This window comes from Cyclopterus lumpus, chromosome 14 (genome assembly GCF_009769545.1).
Source record: "Cyclopterus lumpus isolate fCycLum1 chromosome 14, fCycLum1.pri, whole genome shotgun sequence".
Classification (NCBI taxonomy): Eukaryota; Metazoa; Chordata; class Actinopteri; order Perciformes; family Cyclopteridae; genus Cyclopterus; species Cyclopterus lumpus.
In genome coordinates, this window is record NC_046979.1 from 1,871,611 (window position 1) to 1,891,610 (window position 20,000).

The following is a 20,000-nucleotide window of genomic DNA, read 5'->3' on the forward strand; positions in this document are numbered from 1 at the left end:
CTGTTCCTAAAAGGTTTTAAAGCCGAGCTCTTTTGTTCTCTGTGTCGTTACTTTAGGAGCGCTCCATAAAAGGGCTCTTGTCGTCTTTCTGTCCGGTGTCTCGCTGTGTCTTTTTTTAAAACAAAGGGAGCAGTGAAAGTTTGGAGGGGGGTGGGTCTTAATTATGCGGATCTCCTCCAGGCTGATCTGTAAGAAAAAAAAAAAACACTTTCTTATTTCTTTTGTAAAAAACAAACAAAACAACAACTTTTGACCAGTTAATGATGGCTGGAAGCACAAAAACGTAAAAAGTCTTCTGAGCCTCAAACGAGGCGACCTGAGCTCGTTACTGTCCAACGTTCGATTAACGAGCGGAAACAAAAGAGCAGGAAGAACAACAATGAAGCCGACTCGTCAATCAATCGCCGGCTATTTAATGAGAATTGATGAATCGGGTTTGAGTGGAAATTAACTCTTAATTATAGCTTCTTGAATGTGAATAGTGTTGTTGTTTACTCCTCTAGGACAGTAAACCAAATATCTTTAAATCATGAGTGCTGTGAAGTGTTTAGTGGCTCCAAATGCTTTACCCGGAACTGTTGCATTGTGGGTGATGAAAGGGACCAGGTTTTTTGAGAAGGAAAGAAAACGATATCTCTGGTTCTTTATTGTCGTCGCCCGTCCGTCTGGCGCCACACAAACGTCCACCTGGACTAGAGGATCATATATATATATATATATATATATATATATATATATATATATATATATATATATATTGTTTTTAAAGCTCAAAGGTCAATGCCAGCGTGAGCTTCACGTTTTTGCTTTGGGGATGACCTCATCGCCTCTAACGTTTCCTGGAAGAACGTGTGAGAGGTTCTCCTCACTTTCTCGGACCTCATGAGGCTTTGATTAACGTCATAAGTACTAATTGCATTGTCCCCCCCCCTCCATCCAGCTGGCCGATCCCCCAGCTTGAGCCCAGTCAGATCCGGCTGATCGTCTACCAGGACTGTGAGAGGCGCGGGAGGAACGTCCTCTTTGACTCCAACGCCAAGAAGAAGAGCACGGAGGAAACCCCCATCACCGTGAGTCATGTGTGTGTGTGTGTGTGTGTGTGTGTTGTAGGTGGTAATGAACACACGTCAGGGTGTCGTTACTTCTTTATCCAAAAGGCTTTAAAATCTTTCTGTTTTCTTTAAACGTTTTGACCTTTTTGAAGCTTGCAGACGGGCACAATAGATGATCAATGGATGATCAATAGATTGATCAATGGATGCATGGAGACGGTCACAGTGAACAGAGGTCACGTGACTGAACAGAGGTCACTTCCAGGTCGACTGCCCCACAGCGAGTCCTGTTGGGCAGTGTGCACGTCCTGTTTGTTTGTTTGTTTGTTTGTTTTGTTTTTGTTTATTCACTCAATTTATTAATTAGTGAAAAAACAGACTTTTAATCTTTTTTTTTGTGGGGGGAAAAAAAAGAAGAAAGAAATGCTAAAGTTTTAAATTCTCTACAAAAAAGGGAAGCAAAAACAAAAAGTTCAGTTCCCTTTTTTTTTTTGACTCGATAGACGTCGAAAAGACGTGCGGTCAAATGTCCACGACGAGGCCGATATCAGCTGTGTGTGTGTCACATGACGGCCTTCGTCGCTCACCGTCGGATTGTCAGTTCTCTTCCCGTCGGTTCTCTTCCTGTCGGTTCTCTTCCCGTCGGTTCTCTTCCCGTCGGTTCTCTTCCTGTCGGTTCTCTTCCTGTCCCGTGTCTTCGTCTGTCTCTGCTGGAGCTCCACAGCTTCCTCTTCTGTCTCCTCTTTCTGTCTCCTTTGAGTCCTCTTTTCTGTCTCCTTTGAGTCCTCTTTCTGTCTCCTTTGAGTCCTCTTTCTGTCTCCTTTGAGTCTCGCTCTACCTCTCTATATATATTTATTTATTTATTTATGTTCATCTTTCTCTCTGTGACACAAACGCAACTTCCTGTCGGCCATTTTTTATTTTAAAACCTCATCCTCGCCTTGTGGTGTTGCAGGCTCTGTGGCCTCTTCTTCTCCTGTCTGCCTCTTCATCGTGTCCGTCACGTTGCCCACACACACACACACACACACACACACACACACACACACACACACACTGTCCTGCTCCCACTGTCATTGAAGAAAACACACAGAGATAATGGATTGCTCAGCGTTTCTCAACGTGTGTGTGTGTGTGTGTGTGTGTGTGTGTGTGTGTGTGTGTGTGTGTGTGTGTGTGTGTGTGTGTGTGTGTGTGTGTGTGTGTGTGTGTGTGTGTGTGTGTGTGTGTGTGTGTGTGTGTGTGTGTGTGTGTGTGTGTGTGTGTGTGTGTGTGTGTGTGTGTGTGTGTGTGTGTGTGTGTGTGTGTGTGTGTGTTGGGTAAATGTCAATATTTCTGGTGTGTTCTGCATCGGCTCTGCCAGCTACTGTGTGACTTCTACCACATGATTGGGTTTTTTGTCAACTCGGAGGAATTTTAATTTTGAGGTCAACGGCAGGAACGAGAGAGAGAGAATATTAGAGTGATATGAATAGACAAACGAGGGATGAGTGGGTGAGGACGAGTTAAGAATGGGAGGAAGAATAAAATGGACAGTGGGAGCGAGAAAAGAGGACAAATTTGGTCGTGGAAAGACAGACATGTGTTGAAAGGAGAGACTGAAAGCTGCAGGAATTAGAGAGGGATGAAGTTGGAGGAGGGAGGGAGGGAGGGAGAGAGAGAATGATTGCAGTGCTGCTCGCTCACGAGTTCCCTGAAAGAGTCATATGACTGGCAGTCACATGCTGCTGGCCTGTGTGTACACACCTCACACTGCAGCGGACACACACACACACACACACTCGAATCACAATCAGTGTGTGTGTGTGCAAAACAAAACCTCATTAGAGATAAAATACAGTGTTTACTGAAGTCCTATTTTTTTTATTTTTTAAAAGAGCAGAAAGAAACTTTCACTGGCAGCGACAGTGGTTTAAAGTTAGCCATTACCACACACACACACACACACACACACACACACACACACACACACACACCCTCTCTCTCTCCCGCCCACATGCATTCCTCTTCAACGGGCTGCCAAGTTGAGAAGGTCACATGACCCGGGCTGATTGAGCTCACACTGCTTTTGCTTTGTTGTTTACACTCAACTGCCTCCCGGGTTTGTTTTCACGTGACGACGGTTCCACCTCAGTTATGGTTCTTGTTCCAGTGACTCTGTATATTTGGGACGTCGTTGGGGTGAAAGTGAGACGTCGTTATAGGTGCAGTGGGCTCAGGCGCTGTCTACCGACACCTCCCTGCCATAAAACAGACCCTCTGGACTTGGTTATCTGTCCCCAAGTGAGCTCCGCGGTGTTTATCCCGTATTATATTGATCACATTCGTATCCCTCCCCCCCCCCCGCAGAGCACCGAGGGCCAGGCGAAGATGTTCGGGAAATGCTGCCAGCTGCGTCCGACTGGAGGCAGCAGCAGCTCCCTGGACTCCTCCTCCTCGTGCACCTCGGAAACCAAGGAAACCAAGGAGCAGGGCATCCGCTTCCAGGTGACGCGTCACCTTTCACTCCCTCGCAGTGATGCGTGCACTGGAAGTTAATGCACGTGGCTAAACCTCTTCTTGTAACCGCGTGTGCACACAACAGGGTTCCAGGTGCTCGTCCGACGTGGTGATGTTGGGGGAGATGATGTTCGGCTCCGTGGCGATGAGCTACAAGGGCTCCACGCTGAAGATCCACCAGATCAGGTAACGGCGGAGCAACGACCCGCTTCGAGGGCGTGTTTTCAGAAGTAGATTCAGAGGAAGCGACGCTGACCGTCTTTGTGTCCGCGCTGTCGTTGTCTATCAGGTCGCCGCCTCAGCTGATGCTGAGTAAGGTCTTCACGGCCAGGACGGGAGGCAGCGTGTACGGCAGCCTCAACACGTAAGGACACGCACACACACACACACACACACACACACACACACACACACACACACACACACACACACACACACACACACACACACACACCTCTTCACCCCTTTCTCTGATCTTGTGCAGGCTGCAGGACAGCCTGGAGTTCATCGGGCAGGACGGCAACGCCTTGAGGCCCGATCCAAACGCGGGGCCCAACGGCCCCCTGGGCAACATAGGTAACCACGGAAACGAAGGCGGTCCTCCCCAGTTTTCTTTTGGGTGTCGATCTCGATCTGACTATGAAAATGAGTATTTACAGCTTTAAAACACAGATTTCTTTTTTAATAATTCTAATTTTTTTAACTGTGAGGAATCATCAGATTTTAGTTTCTCTCTTTGTGACTCTTTAACATTCTCGGTTGAACACCAACCAGGCGGGACGGACTCTGCCAGCAGCTCTCCTTTAAAAAACAACCTCGTGAGCAACGAGCCTCAAGGCGCCGCTTCCTCAGCTCATTTGCATATTAACAGCAGCATATCTCTGTCGTGACTCCTCCCCCCCGGTGAAATCATCTACTGCATCTCAGAAATGTGAAGAGCTGTTGGCAGATTCTTTCCCTTTTGTGCATTTTCTCCGTCATCCTCACAGAAAAGACCAAACTTATGAGCAACGTCTGTCATGACGTCTGCGTTTGATGAGCTTTCTGTGAGCGGTGACGGTCATTACTTCATTGTTTTATTACTTATTGTTTTATTGTTTTAAACTAAAAGAAAACAGCAAAACAAACTCCTGTAACGCTGTTGTTGTTTACTTCGAGGAGGCAGCCGTCTCTCCTCCTTTTTCCTCGTTCACTAACCACGGTCCATGTTTTTTGTTGTTGTTGTCTTTCCTTCCCCTCTTCCTCCCTTCCTTTCCTTTTTTATTTTTTTTATTTTTTTTCCTCCGTGTTTCTTTTTGTTTGTGCCGCGCAGGATTTTCTCAGCTCTGCAGCCCGAGACGGGCGTTCTCTGAACAGGGCCCTCTGCGCCTCATCAAGAGCGCCTCTTTCTTTTCAGGTTGGCGCTTAAACAAAAAAACTGGCCCCCCCCGACTGCTGTGTGCCAGCTGCATGTGTGTGTGTGTGTGTGTGTGTGTGTGGCTGCAGTAGTGCCCGTGTGGTGGTAGTTGCACTAGAAAGGGGTCGCAGTAGTCGTAGCATGCAGTACTGTAAATAACTCGGGTCAGATGGGAGCTGCAGAAAACTGTTCTTCAAAAATTCAAAGTGACTGTAAACGCTTCGTATTCACGGCTGCTTCACACACCTTTTGGCTCACGGCGTTGTGAAGACTGAACATCTGCCATAACTCTCTGACCCGTGTGGCGTGCATGTGTCCTCACTGGTGTCGGTGGCTGCAGTTCCAGTTCCCTCCTCCGCACATGAATGACTTGTCTTTGCCAGTGACTGCGATGCTTAATTTAGGCTTTTATCTTTTTAAGTCTTTACTCTTTTTTTTTTTCCCTCGATGATTCGGTAGAAACGCACGCTAACTTTTAGGTAGCGCACGCTTCACGCTAGCTCTCATTCTGTGGTTGCCGAGCAACAATAGAACATCCCCCCCCCCCCCCCCCCCCCAAAAAAAAAGATGCATCGTACTGCAAAACAAAAAACAAACACCTTGCTGAGTGGGAAGGTTAAAACCTAATGTGTGAGTTTTTACTACCCACAATCCTGTTCAGGGCACCCCGAGGTGCAGTTACGCTCGCGAAGCGCACACGCACACCCCGAGTCACATACAGCCTTGTGAAGCAGTGTGTGTGGGGGGGGGGCAGTCACTGGTCAGCGGTGACTGCCCCCCCCCACACATGTGAAGCCTCCCAAAGCTTCTGTACTTGTCTGGAGTAGAAGACGGTTACATGTTGTGTTTCTCACATGTGTTTTTTTTTTTGTGTGTCCCTTCCTTTCCTTCTTCCTCCTCCTCCCGTCCTGCAGGCCACAGCCACCCCATGGACATGCCTGGCCGAGGGCTTCACGACGAGAGGGACAGCGGCATCGCCAGGTCGGGTAGGTTAACGAGGCGAGGAGCCACAAGCCCGGCTTGACCCACACTCGAGTTTCGATTTGGGGTTTCCTTTCATTCCTGTCGAGACCAAAGAGGGAAATGATTAGACTCCTCTGTGCCTCCTACATTTCCCCTCAAACGCATCCCAGACACCACGCTTTGTGGGTCCAAATCTTTGACCTCCACGGCTCAACGACACCGGAGGTGCTTTCTGGGCTTTTAGGGTCTGGAGAAACCTGGTGCGATGAACACTGAACTGTGTTTCCTGCTCAAAGAAGCCTGAAACACGCAGAGGATCACATGAAGCAGCTCATCTCCTCCTCCCCCCTCTGTCTTTATCTCTCTACACACACACACACACACACACACACTTTAGATCATGTGACCACTGGTCGGTTTGATCTGCCTGAGTTGTAAATAATCGTGTGTGTGCTAACTGATATTAGCTCTCATATGAAAGCAGTGACAGTAATTAGCGAGGAAGAAGGGTTTAAAGGGTTTTCTGTCCTGTGTGTGTGTGTGTGTGTGTGTGTGTGTGCTTGTCGTCTGACTCTCTTCTCCCCCCCCCCAGCGTCTCTGAGCAGCCTGTTGATCACCTCCTTCCCGTCTCCCGGCTCCTCGCTGACCAGCAGCTGTGCGTCCAGCTACCAGCGCCGGTGGCTCCGCAGCCAGACCACCAGCCTGGAAAACGGCGTCTTCCCCCGATGGTGAGACACGGGGACTAATGCACACACCTGTGTGCAAGGTGCATCCTCGAACACACACACACACACCTGTGTGCAAGGTGCATTCTCGAACACACACACACACACACCTGTTGGAGAGGGAAACGCATGTCTTTGTGTACGACTTCCCAAACACTTCCTGTTTTAGGGCCTCTGACGAGCTTCTGGAAAGTTTATCCTGCAAGGACTTCCTCAGAATCCAGCGTCACACACACACACACACACACACACACGCACAGTGCGGTGACTAGACAGGATGCTATGTTGGCCCGTCACTGTAGATGCAGCTGTCAGCCTCTCGCTCTAATGCACCAAGACACTAAAAAAGAGGCTCGGATTACAAACTAAGACGTGTTTTCTTTGCTAAACTGACGTGTGTGTGTCCATGTGCACGTTCCTGCTTCAGGAGACAGAAACATGCTTTTAGTGCACGTTCAGGACACAGAAACATGCTTTTAGTGCACGTTCAGGACACAGAAACATGCTTTTAGTGCACGTTCAGGAGACAGAAACATGCTTTTTGTGCACGTTCAGGAGACAGAAACATGCTTTTTGTGCACGTTCCTGCTTCAGGAGACAGAAACATGCTTTTAGTGCACGTTCAGGAGACAGAAACATGCTTTTAGTGCACGTTCAGGAGACAGAAACATGCTTTTTGTGCACGTTCAGGAGACAGAAACATGCTTTTAGTGCACGTTCAGGAGACAGAAACATGCTTTTTGTGCACGTTCAGGAGACAGAAACATGCTTTTAGTGCACGTTCAGGAGACAGAAACATGCTTTTTGTGCACGTTCAGGAGACAGAAACATGCTTTTAGTGCACGTTCAGGAGACAGAAACATGCTTTTTGTGCACGTTCAGGAGACAGACAGAAACATGCTTTTTGTGCACGTTCAGGAGACAGAAACATGCTTTTTGTGCACGTTCAGGAGACAGAAACATGCTTTTTGTGCACGTTCAGGAGACAGAAACATGCTTTTTGTGCACGTTCAGGAGACAGAAACATGCTTTTAGTGCACGTTCAGGAGACAGAAACATGCTTTTTGTGCACGTTCAGGAGACAGAAACATGCTTTTTGTGCACGTGCATTTTTGCTATTTTACTTCCTTCACACGTCTGGTGGAAAGAAAACATCCAAAATACACATTTAGATGGTTATTTTATTACTTTGTCTTTATTTAGATGTAAAAAATCTCAAACTTTACACTTTCATTCATAAATATATTACACGTTTAATTTCCAAGAATATTAGCGAAAATAAATAAATATATATTTTATAGCCGTTGACGGTGTTTTCTGATTTTATGAGGGACTCGATGAAATATCATGAATTCCTTCTGTAAAAAAACTCATTTTGTTCTGGAACAATATGCAAATTAGCGCATATTGATAAGATATTAAAATGTCAACATACATATGCAGAAAACTTACATAATTGTGATAATAACATAAGTAATGAACTGCAGAATAAATAATAATAACAATGAAGGTCTTTGATTTAATGTGTGTAGTAAACGGTATTAACCTGCTGCAGAAGTACAAGAAGCACTCATCACTGTTGTTGTTGTTGTTGTTGTTGTTTGAGCTGGATTACATGAACGTGCGCCTCCTGCCCGTCAGGTCCGTGGAGGAGAGCTTCAACATGTCGGACGAGAGCGGCGGCCCGAGCCTCGGCGTGGCCCGCAAGAAGAAGATCGCCATCGGGGTCATCTTCACGCTGTCGCCCAACGCCGGCGAGAACAGCCGCTTCCAGGACTTCTTCTTCTCCCACTTCCCCCTCTTCGAAAGCCACATGAACAAACTCAAGAGCGCCATCGAACAGGTGAACTTTTTTTAACATGTGTTTTTGTGTTCGCCCTCTCAAACATTTGTCGTTGTCCTACGTTCAGCTTTTGAGCTTTTGAGCTGCCGTTAGCGGCGAGATATGAATAGCATCGAATGCTAACCGTAATCCCCCGTTGTAATGAGCAGCGTTTGCAGTCGAGGGTCATACCTGTGGTTCTGTTTACGGCTGTCAACCCCTCCCCCTCCCCCTCCCTCCCCCCTCTCACATTGCTCTGTGTGTGTTGTGTCGCTCTCAAGGCCATGAAGATGAGCCGGCGGTCAGCTGACGCCAGCCAGAGGGCCTCGGCGTACAACCGGATGGTGGACGGCCTCAACGAGTTCAGGTTGGGCGACGAGTCGCACTCACATCACTGTGACGGGAGGCCGTGATCTCACATAATCAATAACAATCCATTTAACTCTCACAGAATTCATAGTCAACCTTTTTTCATTCGTGTTGGTAGCCTCTTGGGAAGTGTACCGCTAAACCAGACAGGAAGTCGGCCATCTTTTATTTGATTTATCATTATTTAATGTGACATTACAAACTCCTCCTACAGATTTAGGCATGAAAACTACGCGTTTGACTAACATGCTTCTTAGTCCAAAAGCCCGGTCCTCTGCTGGCCTTAAAAGTGGGTCACGCGAGGGGGTCACGCGAGGGGGTCACGCGAGGGGGTCACGCGAGGGGGTCACGCGAGGGGGTCACGCGAATTAATTGATTGATTATAAAAGTTGAACTGTGTCGGGTGAAAGAAAAGAGGAACTCACACTGAGGAGCCAGGACCGCAAACGGTCGCGACTGTTGCATTGCGACTGCAGTGCATGCTGGGAGTTTTTTTTGTGAAGCTACCGGTTTCTTCACCACAACTACCCCGTTTCAAAGACCTTCATTTGGTTTCAATAGGAGCAGAGTTCGTGTGTGTGTGTGTGTGTGTGTGTGTGTGTGTGTGTGTGTGTGTGTGTGTGTGTGTGTGTGTGTGTGTGTGTGTGTGTGTGTGTGTGTGTGTGTGTGTGTGTGTGTGTGTGTGTGTGTGTGTGTGTGTGTGTGTGTGTGTGTGTGTGTGTGTGTGTGTGTGTGTGTGTGTGTGTGTGTGTGTGTGTGTGTGTGTGACGGGCTCGTCCGTACTGGACGTATGTCCGGTACTCATAAAACACACAAACTTATTTTAAGTGTGTGTGTACGCATGCCTGTCTCCACCACAACTTTCACTTGACACACACACACACACACACACACACACACACACACAGATCGCTGCAGTCATGTGCCCGTTGGCAGCCGGCCACAGCAACCTTAGCCGCCTCAGACGCCACGAGCACCAGAATAGTAAATAATGTGCGAGTGCCAGCGAGAGGAAACTCTGTCGCTCTGGAACAAACTAAATATCTTCACCTTCCGATTGGGCGGGGGGGGGGGGGGGGGGGGGGGGGGGGGGGGGGGGGGGGGGGGGGGGGGGGGGGGGGGGGCGGAGCTAAATATAAGCAGCGCCACCTTTTTGGCCATTCGGGTGTTTTGACGACGACGGGAGGAAACTGGGAGGAAATGCCGGGAGGTCGATTTCTGCTCTGACGTCGTCGTCGTCGTGCCGATGGAGACGAGCCGCGGTGCCTTAAAGGTCACCGCGGCCGGCTCGGGGTCACGTTGGGGTCCGGGGTCAGTTAGTCAAACTCCCTCGCTCGTGATTACGCAATAACCTCGTGGGATATCTACGAGTTACGGGAAAGGTGAACTGGAGGTGATTGACAGGTCGTCCGCAGCGTGTTTTCAGGTAACGGAAGTGAATTTTTTTTAGTAGTCGGTAATTGGCGCCGCCCACCAAGACGGCGAAACAAGCGTTTCCACGGCGACCACCACCACCACCACCTCCACCTCAGCTTGTGTTTTACCACAAATTGAGATTATTGAACGATAATCGGGACCAGAATATCTCAAAGTTACGCAACGCGCACGAGGCTCTTTTTTAAAAACCGCATGAAGGAAATGCAGCGCGACCCCCGACCCTCTGACCCCCGACCCTCTGACCCCCCGACCCCCTGACCCCTGCTGACGAGGTCAGAGTGGTTTGAATTCCCTCCGTACTGAAGTAATTCCAGCTTCAAATTGACGTCACCGCTTCTTAAAGTTCACCTGAACAGCTGCTGCAGAGAGGCGGAGACGGGATAGCTGGGTGGGGGGGTGGGGGGGGTGGGGGGGGGTGTACACCAGACACAGGGGGGGGTCAAGTGGGCCTTCAAAAGTCCACGGATAAGCCCCGCCCCCGTTTATAACGCAGGACAAAGCATTATCGGGTCATTCCAGTTAATGAGTCATTCATATCGACACTCTTTAAATGAGTAATTAATTAATTAATTTAAAAGATTTAAAGCACATTTAATCTGTTTGTTTTTTTAAAGGGTTTTTAAGTTTTCATCCTTCTACACCAGCAGGTTTACACTCAACTGTAAAGACCAAAGAGAACATTTTATATTGCAACGCGGTTCATTAGTTCTTCTTTTTCTCCGCCTTTATGAACCCGTAAACAAAGAGTACGCACGTTGTTCCCCCCACACACACACACACACACACACACACACACACACACACACACACACACACACACACACCATGGAAACTTCCGTAGTCCCTCCTCAATGGACAAATACTGAGCCACATACAGATGGATATACACACAAGTGCACTGTACAGGGCAGGAGACACACACACACACTCACACTGTACACACACACTCACACTGTACACACACACACACACACACACACACACACACACACACACACACAGGGTCTCCCATGTCCTCAGTGCAGACAACTACTCTGTGAACTGAGATCTCTTTTGTTTTACCCTGAGAGACAATAACCAGTCTGTCTTCTCCCCTCCTCCTCCTCCCCTTTCACTCGCCTGTCTCTGCCCCCTCGCCCTCTGTCTCCGCCCCCTTGCCCCCTGTCTCCGCCCCCTCGCCCTCTGTCTCCACCCCCTTGCCCTCTGTCTCCGCCCCCTCGCCCTCTGTCTCTGCCCCCTCGCCCTCTGTCTCCACCCCCTTGCCCTCTGTCTCCGCCCCCTCGCCCTCTGTCTCCACCCCCTTGCCCTCTGTCTCTGCCCCCTCGCCCTCTGTCTCCACCCCCTTGCCCCCTGTCTCCGCCCCCTCGCCCTCTGTCTCCACCCCCTCGCCCTCTGTCTCCGCCCCCTCGCCCCCTGTCTCCGCCCCCTCGCCACCTGCAGGATGACCATCTGCGACCTCTACACCATGCCCCGGGTGGCCGAGCCCGTCTGGTTGACGATGATGTCCGGCGCGTCGGAGAAGAACCAGCTGTGCGGCCACTTCATGAGGGAGCTGTCGCTGCTGATGGAGCAGGCCTCCAAGAACCAGTTGAGTGTCCGGTAGCTCGTACACGCCGCGGGGTCAAGGGGTCAAGAGGTCAAAGGGTCAACGGGTCAAAAGAGCATCTTTCACAACACGAAGACCATCATTAGGAACGCAGACGGGAATCAAGCAAGCTTGCAAATATTTAAAGTTCCTCGACTTTAAATGGAAAATAATTCAAGTGTGACTTTAAAATAAGTGATTACAAACAAGAGTCAATAAATAGTTAGAATAACCGTGTGAGAAATCGGACACGGTGTATTTTTTCTTTTTTAAACGTCCGGGATCTTTTTTTTTTTTTCAGATTCCTCCCCGCGTTGCTGACGGCCATCCTGACCAATCACCTGGCCTGGGTGCCCACCGTCATGCCCAACGGGCAGCCGCCAATCAAGATCTTCCTGGAGAAACACTCCTCCAAGAGCGTCGACCTGCTGGCAAAGACGCACCCCTACAACCCGCTGTGGGCACAGCTCGGTGAGAGACACACACACACACACACACACACACACACACACACACACACACACTGGGAGTGAAGTAAAAACACTTGATTTTCCTCCAGGCTTGAACGTATCCCAACCTGCGCATCGTTAATCATCGCAGCACAAAGACGAGTTGGTCTTCTCCTCGCGCGGCGCCATTAAAACGTTCCACTTATCGACATTATTACTCGTCTCCCGTCCCTTGTTCCTCCCCAGAGGAGATTACGACGCTCTATAAGTACACAGACAACCGACGTAAAGAGTGTTCGAGGACTCGTTCGCCTCAAATGACACGGGGAGGCGTCTAGACGGTGAGGTCACGGTGCCCCCTAGTGTTCACGGATGAGAACTGCATCGTGCCACCGTTGGTCTGTTTTTAGAACCGTTTAAAGAAACCTTTTTTTTTTTTTAAATCAATTTTAAGACTGATAGTCTGAAACATGAATGTGTCTTCTTTGTGAGTAGGAGACCTGTACGGGTCCATCGGGTCCCCCGTGCGGCTGTCGAGGACCGTGGTGGTGGGCCGCCGCCAGGAGCTGGTCCAGAGGCTCCTCTACGTCCTCACCTACTTCATCCGCTGCTCCGAGCTGCTGGAGACGCACATGCTGGACAGCGCCGAGGACGAGGCCATCGTCATGCCCGGCTCCCTCATCACCACCTCCCTCCGGAAGGGAGAGGTGGAGGAGTCGGACTACGTCCTGGTCACCGTCCACAAACCCGGCGGGGACTACCTGTCCCACGGCCGGCCGACCGAGGCGGAGGACGGCAGCTACCCGTCAGACAACAGCCTGCAGAGCAGCGCGTACACGGACACGGAGGTGGAGGGCGGCACCGGGGACGCACCCAAGGAAGAGGAGGAGGAGGAGGAGGAAGAGGAGGAGGAGGAAGAGGAAGAGGACAGCAGTGAGAGTCAAGGGTCTGGGAGCAGTGTTCTTCAGACGGGACCGAGCCAGGGTAGCGACCCCGTTATCAGGACCGCAGAAGCAGGTGAACCCGGGGAGTCCAGCAGGGAGTCCAGCAGCCCTCTGGCCTCCGAGGCCCGGCTGGAGACGGTGCTGCCGGTCGGCTCGGCGTCCCCAAGGGAGCAGGTCTGTGTGCTGGATGCAGAGACCAAGGGGGACCTGAGACTCACCGTCCCACCCGCACCCCTTTCGTCAGCTCCGTCCCCGACTCCTGTCCCCTCAGAGGCTGGGATGGATGCCGGCACGGGGAGCCGGACGTTGGGGATCCCTCTAGAGAAGAAGCCCCCCGATAAGAACCCGGCGACGGGGCCGATGGCGTTGACCCTGACGGAGGAGGGGGAGGAGCAGCTGGCGACGAAAGTCACGTTCCTCATCGGCGACTCCATGTCGCCGGAGTCGGACACGGAGAGCCGCAGGCGGAACGTGGAGGAGGTTTTCAACGAGTACAAGAAGCAGCAGCATCACCATCGCCAGGGGCAACCGCAGCAGAGAGGAGCGGATTCAACGACCGGCAACGCTCCGGAGGACCGGAGCGAGCCGGCCGCCGCGGCGCTGCAGCGGGTTTCCAGCACGATGCCGAAGTGGAGGCCGAACTCCGTGGACGACTTCGATGAGTATTTCAGCCAGGAGGACCCCGTGGAGGCGAGGACTATAGACCGCGTGGCCGAACGCCAGGAGGCCAGCACCGCGGACAGAACGCACGCCGGCTCGCTGGACCCCTCGGGGGGTCCGGGGGGTCCGGGTTCGGGCGTCTGTCTAGGTTCAGGTGGCGGAGACGCGGGGTCCGGTGGAAAGACGTTGTTGGACGTGGAGAGGAGGTGCAGGTGCGGGTCCACGGACTCCTCCGACGCCTGCTGCTGCTGCGCGGGGGGGGGCTGTTCCGCCGGGCGGGACGCCGGTCTCCCCTCGGCCGCGGCGGCGGCGGCGGCGGCCGGCAACGAGGACCAAAAGGGCAAAGCGGCGCCCGTCAACGACTGGGAGATGCCGCGCAACGAGAGCTCGGACAGCGCGCTGGGCGACAGCGAGAGCGAGGACACCGAGGACTGGCAGGAGGAGGTGACGGTGCCGTTCCCCGGGTGAGCACACACACACACACACACACACACACACACACACACACACACACACACACACACACACACACACACAGACAAAGACGTATATCGTCTATATCTTTTATTTCCAGGTCCAAGCTGGTGGAGAACTACTCGAAGCCGAGCATCGCCAACTTCGGCCTGTCTCTGTTCGGAGGCTACTGCCCCACCTACGTGCCGGACTTCGTACTGCACGGGTTGCCTAGCGACGAGAAGCTGCGGCAGTGCCTCGTGGATGAGCTAACCCACGCCGTCCAGGTAAAGCCCCCCCCCCCCCCCTCACTGTTATAACTCGGTGTCCTCTCTGCGGGCGTTTTGTTCATCGGCCGCTCTGTTCCTCCTCCTCCTCCTCCTCCTCCTCCTCCTCCTCAGCACCCGGTGCTGGACGAGCCCATCGCGGAGGCCGTCTGCATCGTCGCGGACACGGACAGGTGGACGGTGCAGGTGGCGAGCAGCCAGCGGCGAGCGCCGGACGCCACCAAGCTGGGGAAGGAGGTGCTGGTGTCCAGCCTGGTGTCCAGCCTGCTGCAGTCCACCCACCAGCTCTACAAGCTCAACCTCTCGCCCAACTTTGTACGTTGTCGCCTCTCAGTCGGACGCCTGTCTGGTTCCCTTCGCTCTGCTCACCGTCTCCTCCCTCCTCTCTCCTCTCTCCTCCTCAGTGTATAATGCACCTCGAGGACCGCCTGCAGGAGATCTACTTCAAGAGCAAGATGCTCGCCGAGTATTTGAAGGGCCAGACGAGAGTCCACGTGAAGGAACTGGGCATGGTCCTAGGGTAAGAAGTTCTTATTCTCATCCCACAGCCCACTGGTTTCCATGCTCCTCCTCAGTCCAGCCCACTGGTTTCCATGCTCCTCCTCAGTCCAGCCCACTGGTTTCCATGCTCCTCCTCAGTCCAGCCCACTGGTTTCCATGCTCCTCCTCAGTCCAGCCACTGGTTTCCATGCTCCTCCTCAGTCCAGCCCACTGGTTTCCATGCTCCTCCTCCTCAGTCCAGCCCACTGGTTTCCATGCTCCTCCTCAGTCCAGCCCACTGGTTTCCATGCTCCTCCTCCTCAGTCCAGCCCACTGGTTTCCATGCTCCTCCTCCTCAGTCCAGCCCACTGGTTTCCATGCTCCTCCTCCTCAGTCCAGCCCACTGGTTTCCATGCTCCTCCTCAGTCCAGCCCACTGGTTTCCATGCTCCTCCTCCTCAGTCCAGCCCACTGGTTTCCATGCTCCTCCTCCTCAGTCCAGCCCACTGGTTTCCATGCTCCTCCTCAGTCCAGCCCACTGGTTTCCATGCTCCTCCTCCTCAGTCCAGCCCACTGGTTTCCATGCTCCTCCTCAGTCCAGCCCACTGGTTTCCATGCTCCTCCTCAGTCCAGCCCACTGGTTTCCATGCTCCTCCTCCTCAGTCCAGCCCACTGGTTTCCATGCTCCTCCTCCTCAGTCCAGCCCACTGGTTTCCATGCTCCAGAGCTGTATAAGCTCCTCCTCCTATCAGCAGGTGGCAGCGCTGCTCTAAGAATAATAACCATGCCGGCTAGAAAACAAGGGCGGGGCTTACTGTGATTGACAGGTCTCTACCAGAGCTGTATAAGCTCCTCCTGCTCAGTTCAGATACGGTCACTAACAAACAAGATGGCGACGTCCAAAATACTGACGTGACGCTTCTTCTCGTACACAGTTCATGATGTAAACAAAACCGTTTGTTGACGATCAACATGGAACCGTTTCCATGACAATAATCCTCTTTTTTATTAATTGAAAGACAAATAAATCTGTGTACATTCTTTTGCAACACGCAACTTTTGCTTTAATCACTTCTGTTGGGTATAAAAAGTGCACGTGATCACGTGCACTGTGTGTGTTTATGGGTTCATTTCCTGTCTCCGTCTCATCCTGGTCTTTGCTCCTCGTTGCAGGATCGAGTCCAGCGACCTTCCCCTGTTGGCCGCCGTGGCCAGCACCCACTCCCCCTACGTGGCCCAGATCCTGCTATGAGACTAAGGACCCCCCTAGCCCCTACCGCTGTAATGCCGATGTTTCACCACAGGGGGGGGCACTAGAGACCACACTCCCACAGAAGGAGACACACATTGCTGAAATGACCTCCAGCTGTTTGAATGTTTTTCTTTTTTTCTTTTTTTTATGTTTGGACACAAAAGCCAAAGACTTTTTATGTCTTTTATTTATTTATATATATATATATATATATATATAATATTTTTTCCCCCCCTGTTTGAGAATGAAACTTTCAGGACCTCAACAGGATGAAATGGATTATTTTTTTTTCCCGTCCTCGTACAATCTTAAACTCGAGTGACGGACTACGAGTTCAAAAGGAAACGGAGGTTTTATTTTATTTTGTTAAAACTTTAAATATCACGAGAACATCGATCTCATGCCGATTTGTCATTTCAACCTATTTTCATGTATTTTGTTTACAGGCCAAATTTCCCTGAGATTTAAATTTTAAATGTTCTTGTTTTTAAAACTTGAAAGTCACGTGACACGGCGGTGGCTTAAAAAGTGGCTTTGACATTCTTATCGCAGGTACGGCTCTACCTCAGATCTTCACGTAGAGGTAAACTTTTTAAAAGGTATTTTAAATCAGAGGAACGTCGACTACCGCGCTGTGTTCAAGGGAAATGAGGAAAAGGGAACGTCGTTTAATTTCCCCCCTCGGATGAGCGTCACGTGTGTGTGTGTGTCTTTGTGTGTGTGTGTGGGGGGGGGGGGGGAGCTAAAGACGTGCATCATCCACGTGTATTTTAAAAACCAAAAATGCTGAAATATTTTCACACTTTTTTTATAAACACGTTTTTTTACGATGTTTACGGCTTCAGAGAGAGAGAGAGAGAGAGAGAGAGAGAATAGGGACGCCTTATGATATAAATATATCGGTTAACACTATTTTCAAACACGTTTCCGTGGTTACGCTCGCGAAAAAGACAAACACAGCAGCACACATTTGTACCCTTCTTCCGTTTGATTCCCCGCGACGTTGACTGATGATTTTGTTGTTTATGCCTTTTTTTTTTTTTTTTTAAATAATAATAACCAGGGTGCAATTTGATCATCTGTAAAGTAAAACCCACAGAGAGGCATTATTATTATTATTATTATTATTATTATTATTATTATTATTATTATTTATTATGTTATTGTTTGTCATCGGTTGACTATTTTTTTTTCGTTATATATCTCCTTGCTTTTGCTTTTTGGGGAAAAATAATTAAAACTGCAGTATAATAATATTTGTGTTTATTCATAAAGATCAATAAAACAAAATCAACTCCGATCGCACCCTGAATGTGACCCAAGTCTTAACGGAGAGCTCGTTCTGTTCCTGCGTTTTTAATTTAATTTAAATTTAATTTTAAAGATGCTCCGCTGTATCAGCCTCACGTTTTTTCTACCAGCCTGGCCATCGTGTTTTTCAAAATAAAAGACTTTATATCCTCGTTCATCCCTCCTGTGAGTACATTAATTAGTTGTGTGTGTGACTGTACAGACGCCTGTTTTTGTTTTTTTCCACTGTATTTTGTACAGAATGTTCTTTTAAAAAACTTGTCTCCTTTTCGGATTATTTTTCTTTTTCTTCCCAATTTTATGGGAATGTTGTGCAATAAAGATGGCGACGTTAAGAATCCGTGTGTCTCCCGGGGATGTTTTTTTAAATGTTATATGCAGAGTCCATAATAAGACGTTTATTTATTTATTTATTTTAAAAACAGAAATATCCATAAATGCGTGTAAACTGTATCCGATAATGTAGCTTTAGTTTAAATTAGTGGTGGTTTCGACCACCTGGGCCGCACGTTTTACCTGCACACCTTTTTCTGGATCTGGCCCCGCCCCCTCCCACCCCGGAGGTAAAATAAAACACACGCGCACGCACGCGCACGCTGCAGTTATGCAACACAAGGAAGGCGTGTCCTCCTGACTGCAGAGCCAACACGAGCGCGTCTCCTCTCCCGGCTGTCAGCGGGCATTAAAGCCGCCGGTGGGCAAATCGAGCGGCTCGTCTTGAGTTTAGATTTTAAAATCACCTCAAAGTGACGTTTTGTAGTTTTTAAGCGTAACTGTTTCTAAAACCAGGGCACGTGCACGTGTGTTTTTAAAGTGCACGTCATCAGGCTGATTGTTCCGCATTTCGTGTCTGCAGAGGTGTCAGAAGTCAGAGGTGCTGCGTTCAAGGACTGCTTTTAAAAGCCCGAGAACCCAACTGTAGTGGTTTATGTAAGCGAGAATAACTTTTTTTAATAAAAAAATTAATAAATTCACATTATTTAGTTTTACGAATACAAAAGGCACTCTTAAGAGGCATACTTTTTTTTTTAATGTATTAATATTACGTTAACTTTAAAATGCTTTTATAAGGGACATTTCTTAGTAAGGTCACAAGCTCACTAATGCAACCGTTATAATACTTTTAAAATATTATTTATTTATTATTATTAAGTTATGGCAGCTCTTCCGTTCCTTTTGAATCGAGGCTGAAGCGTTGTTCCTTTTTAATTAAATAATATCTATTATTGTATTTTATTCTATAGCTCGTTTTCATTTTCTATTCTCTCGGCACTTCAACGACTCTGTAATTGCATTTAAATGTATTTTTGATGTTTGAATAAAGCACTTTAATCAGTTAACTGAACGAAATCAAAACAAAAGTATTGTTGAAGACAAATTCAGCAGGAAGTGTTTGTAATAAATCTGCTGCCTTCACCTTATACTCAATGTAAATATTATTATATTAACGTGTGTGTTTATATGTTTTTGGGCAATACTTTTATTTCTTTTTTTTCTAAAGTATTTTTTTTTTATCTGGCAATATTTCATATTAAATATAATAAAACCAATTAAAACAATTACAAATATATATATATGTTTTTTAATTTATTATATTGACTTGTATATAGGTTTGTGGGCAATACTTCTCGTTTTAATTTATTTTAATCTGGCAATATTTCAAAACGCAACATAAAAAATCCAATCTTTAAAAAAAAAATATATATATATATATATATACATTTTAACTTATTTACTTAATATATTAACTTGTGTAAAGGTTGTGGGCAATACTTCATTTTTTAAGTTATTTTAATCTAGCAATATTTCAAAAGGCAACGTAATAAATCCAATTTTTAAAAAATATATATATATATATATTTTAACTTATTATTTACTTATTATATTAACTTGTGTATATAAGTTTGTGGGCAATACTTTTTAAAAGTTATTTTAATCTGGCAATATTTCAAAAGGCAGCATAATAAATCCAATCATTAAAAAATACAAATATATATTTTTAAAACTTATTATATTAACTTGTGTATATAAATGTGTGGGCAATAGTTCTCTTTTTAAAGTTATTTGAATCTGGCAATATTTCAAAACGCAACATATCTTTAAAAGCGTACTTTCCAGTCTGTCATGAGTCACTCTAATGTCCGACAGCCCATGAACGCAGCATCGTCTCGGTGCAGACAGATGTCGTCAACGCTCCGCAGGAGGAGGGATCTAATAAAAAAAAAAGAGAGAGAAATCTGAACTCCTGGATCGGACTGTCGCGAGCTCCGGAGGTCGCGAGCTACGGAGGTGGAGGTTTCCTTCCCCAAAAGATGCG

General features: G+C 48.6%; 2 protein-coding genes across 5 annotated transcripts in view; both read left to right on the forward strand.

The window, feature by feature from the left end:
• The window catches only part of fnip1 (folliculin interacting protein 1), a 24,189-nt gene extending 6,166 nt beyond the window's left edge, over nucleotides 1-18,023 (forward strand). The window contains exons 2-18 of one of the 2 annotated variants that reach the window (XM_034549746.1): nucleotides 941-1,070; nucleotides 3,402-3,539; nucleotides 3,637-3,737; nucleotides 3,841-3,915; nucleotides 4,036-4,127; nucleotides 4,864-4,947; nucleotides 5,862-5,933; nucleotides 6,503-6,638; nucleotides 8,277-8,478; nucleotides 8,739-8,824; nucleotides 11,704-11,850; nucleotides 12,150-12,319; nucleotides 12,793-14,365; nucleotides 14,476-14,641; nucleotides 14,756-14,956; nucleotides 15,046-15,161; nucleotides 16,294-18,023. In XM_034549746.1, the coding sequence (XP_034405637.1) occupies nucleotides 941-1,070; nucleotides 3,402-3,539; nucleotides 3,637-3,737; nucleotides 3,841-3,915; nucleotides 4,036-4,127; nucleotides 4,864-4,947; nucleotides 5,862-5,933; nucleotides 6,503-6,638; nucleotides 8,277-8,478; nucleotides 8,739-8,824; nucleotides 11,704-11,850; nucleotides 12,150-12,319; nucleotides 12,793-14,365; nucleotides 14,476-14,641; nucleotides 14,756-14,956; nucleotides 15,046-15,161; nucleotides 16,294-16,372 (3,568 nt within the window). In that variant the 3' untranslated portion in view covers nucleotides 16,373-18,023. The remainder of the gene's footprint in view (nucleotides 1-940; nucleotides 1,071-3,401; nucleotides 3,540-3,636; nucleotides 3,738-3,840; nucleotides 3,916-4,035; nucleotides 4,128-4,863; nucleotides 4,948-5,861; nucleotides 5,934-6,502; nucleotides 6,639-8,276; nucleotides 8,479-8,738; nucleotides 8,825-11,703; nucleotides 11,851-12,149; nucleotides 12,320-12,792; nucleotides 14,366-14,475; nucleotides 14,642-14,755; nucleotides 14,957-15,045; nucleotides 15,162-16,293) is intronic. The other variant, XM_034549747.1, reaches the window with a different exon arrangement.
• Nucleotides 18,024-19,890: 1,867 nt separating this feature from the next.
• The window catches only part of rapgef6 (Rap guanine nucleotide exchange factor (GEF) 6), a 113,251-nt gene continuing 113,141 nt past the window's right edge, over nucleotides 19,891-20,000 (forward strand). For 2 of the 3 annotated variants that reach the window (XR_004611027.1, XR_004611028.1), the window contains exon 1: nucleotides 19,893-20,000. This exon is cut by the window's right edge and continues 389 nt beyond it. The gene's annotated coding sequence lies outside the window, so the exon portion shown is untranslated. The other variant, XM_034549748.1, reaches the window with a different exon arrangement.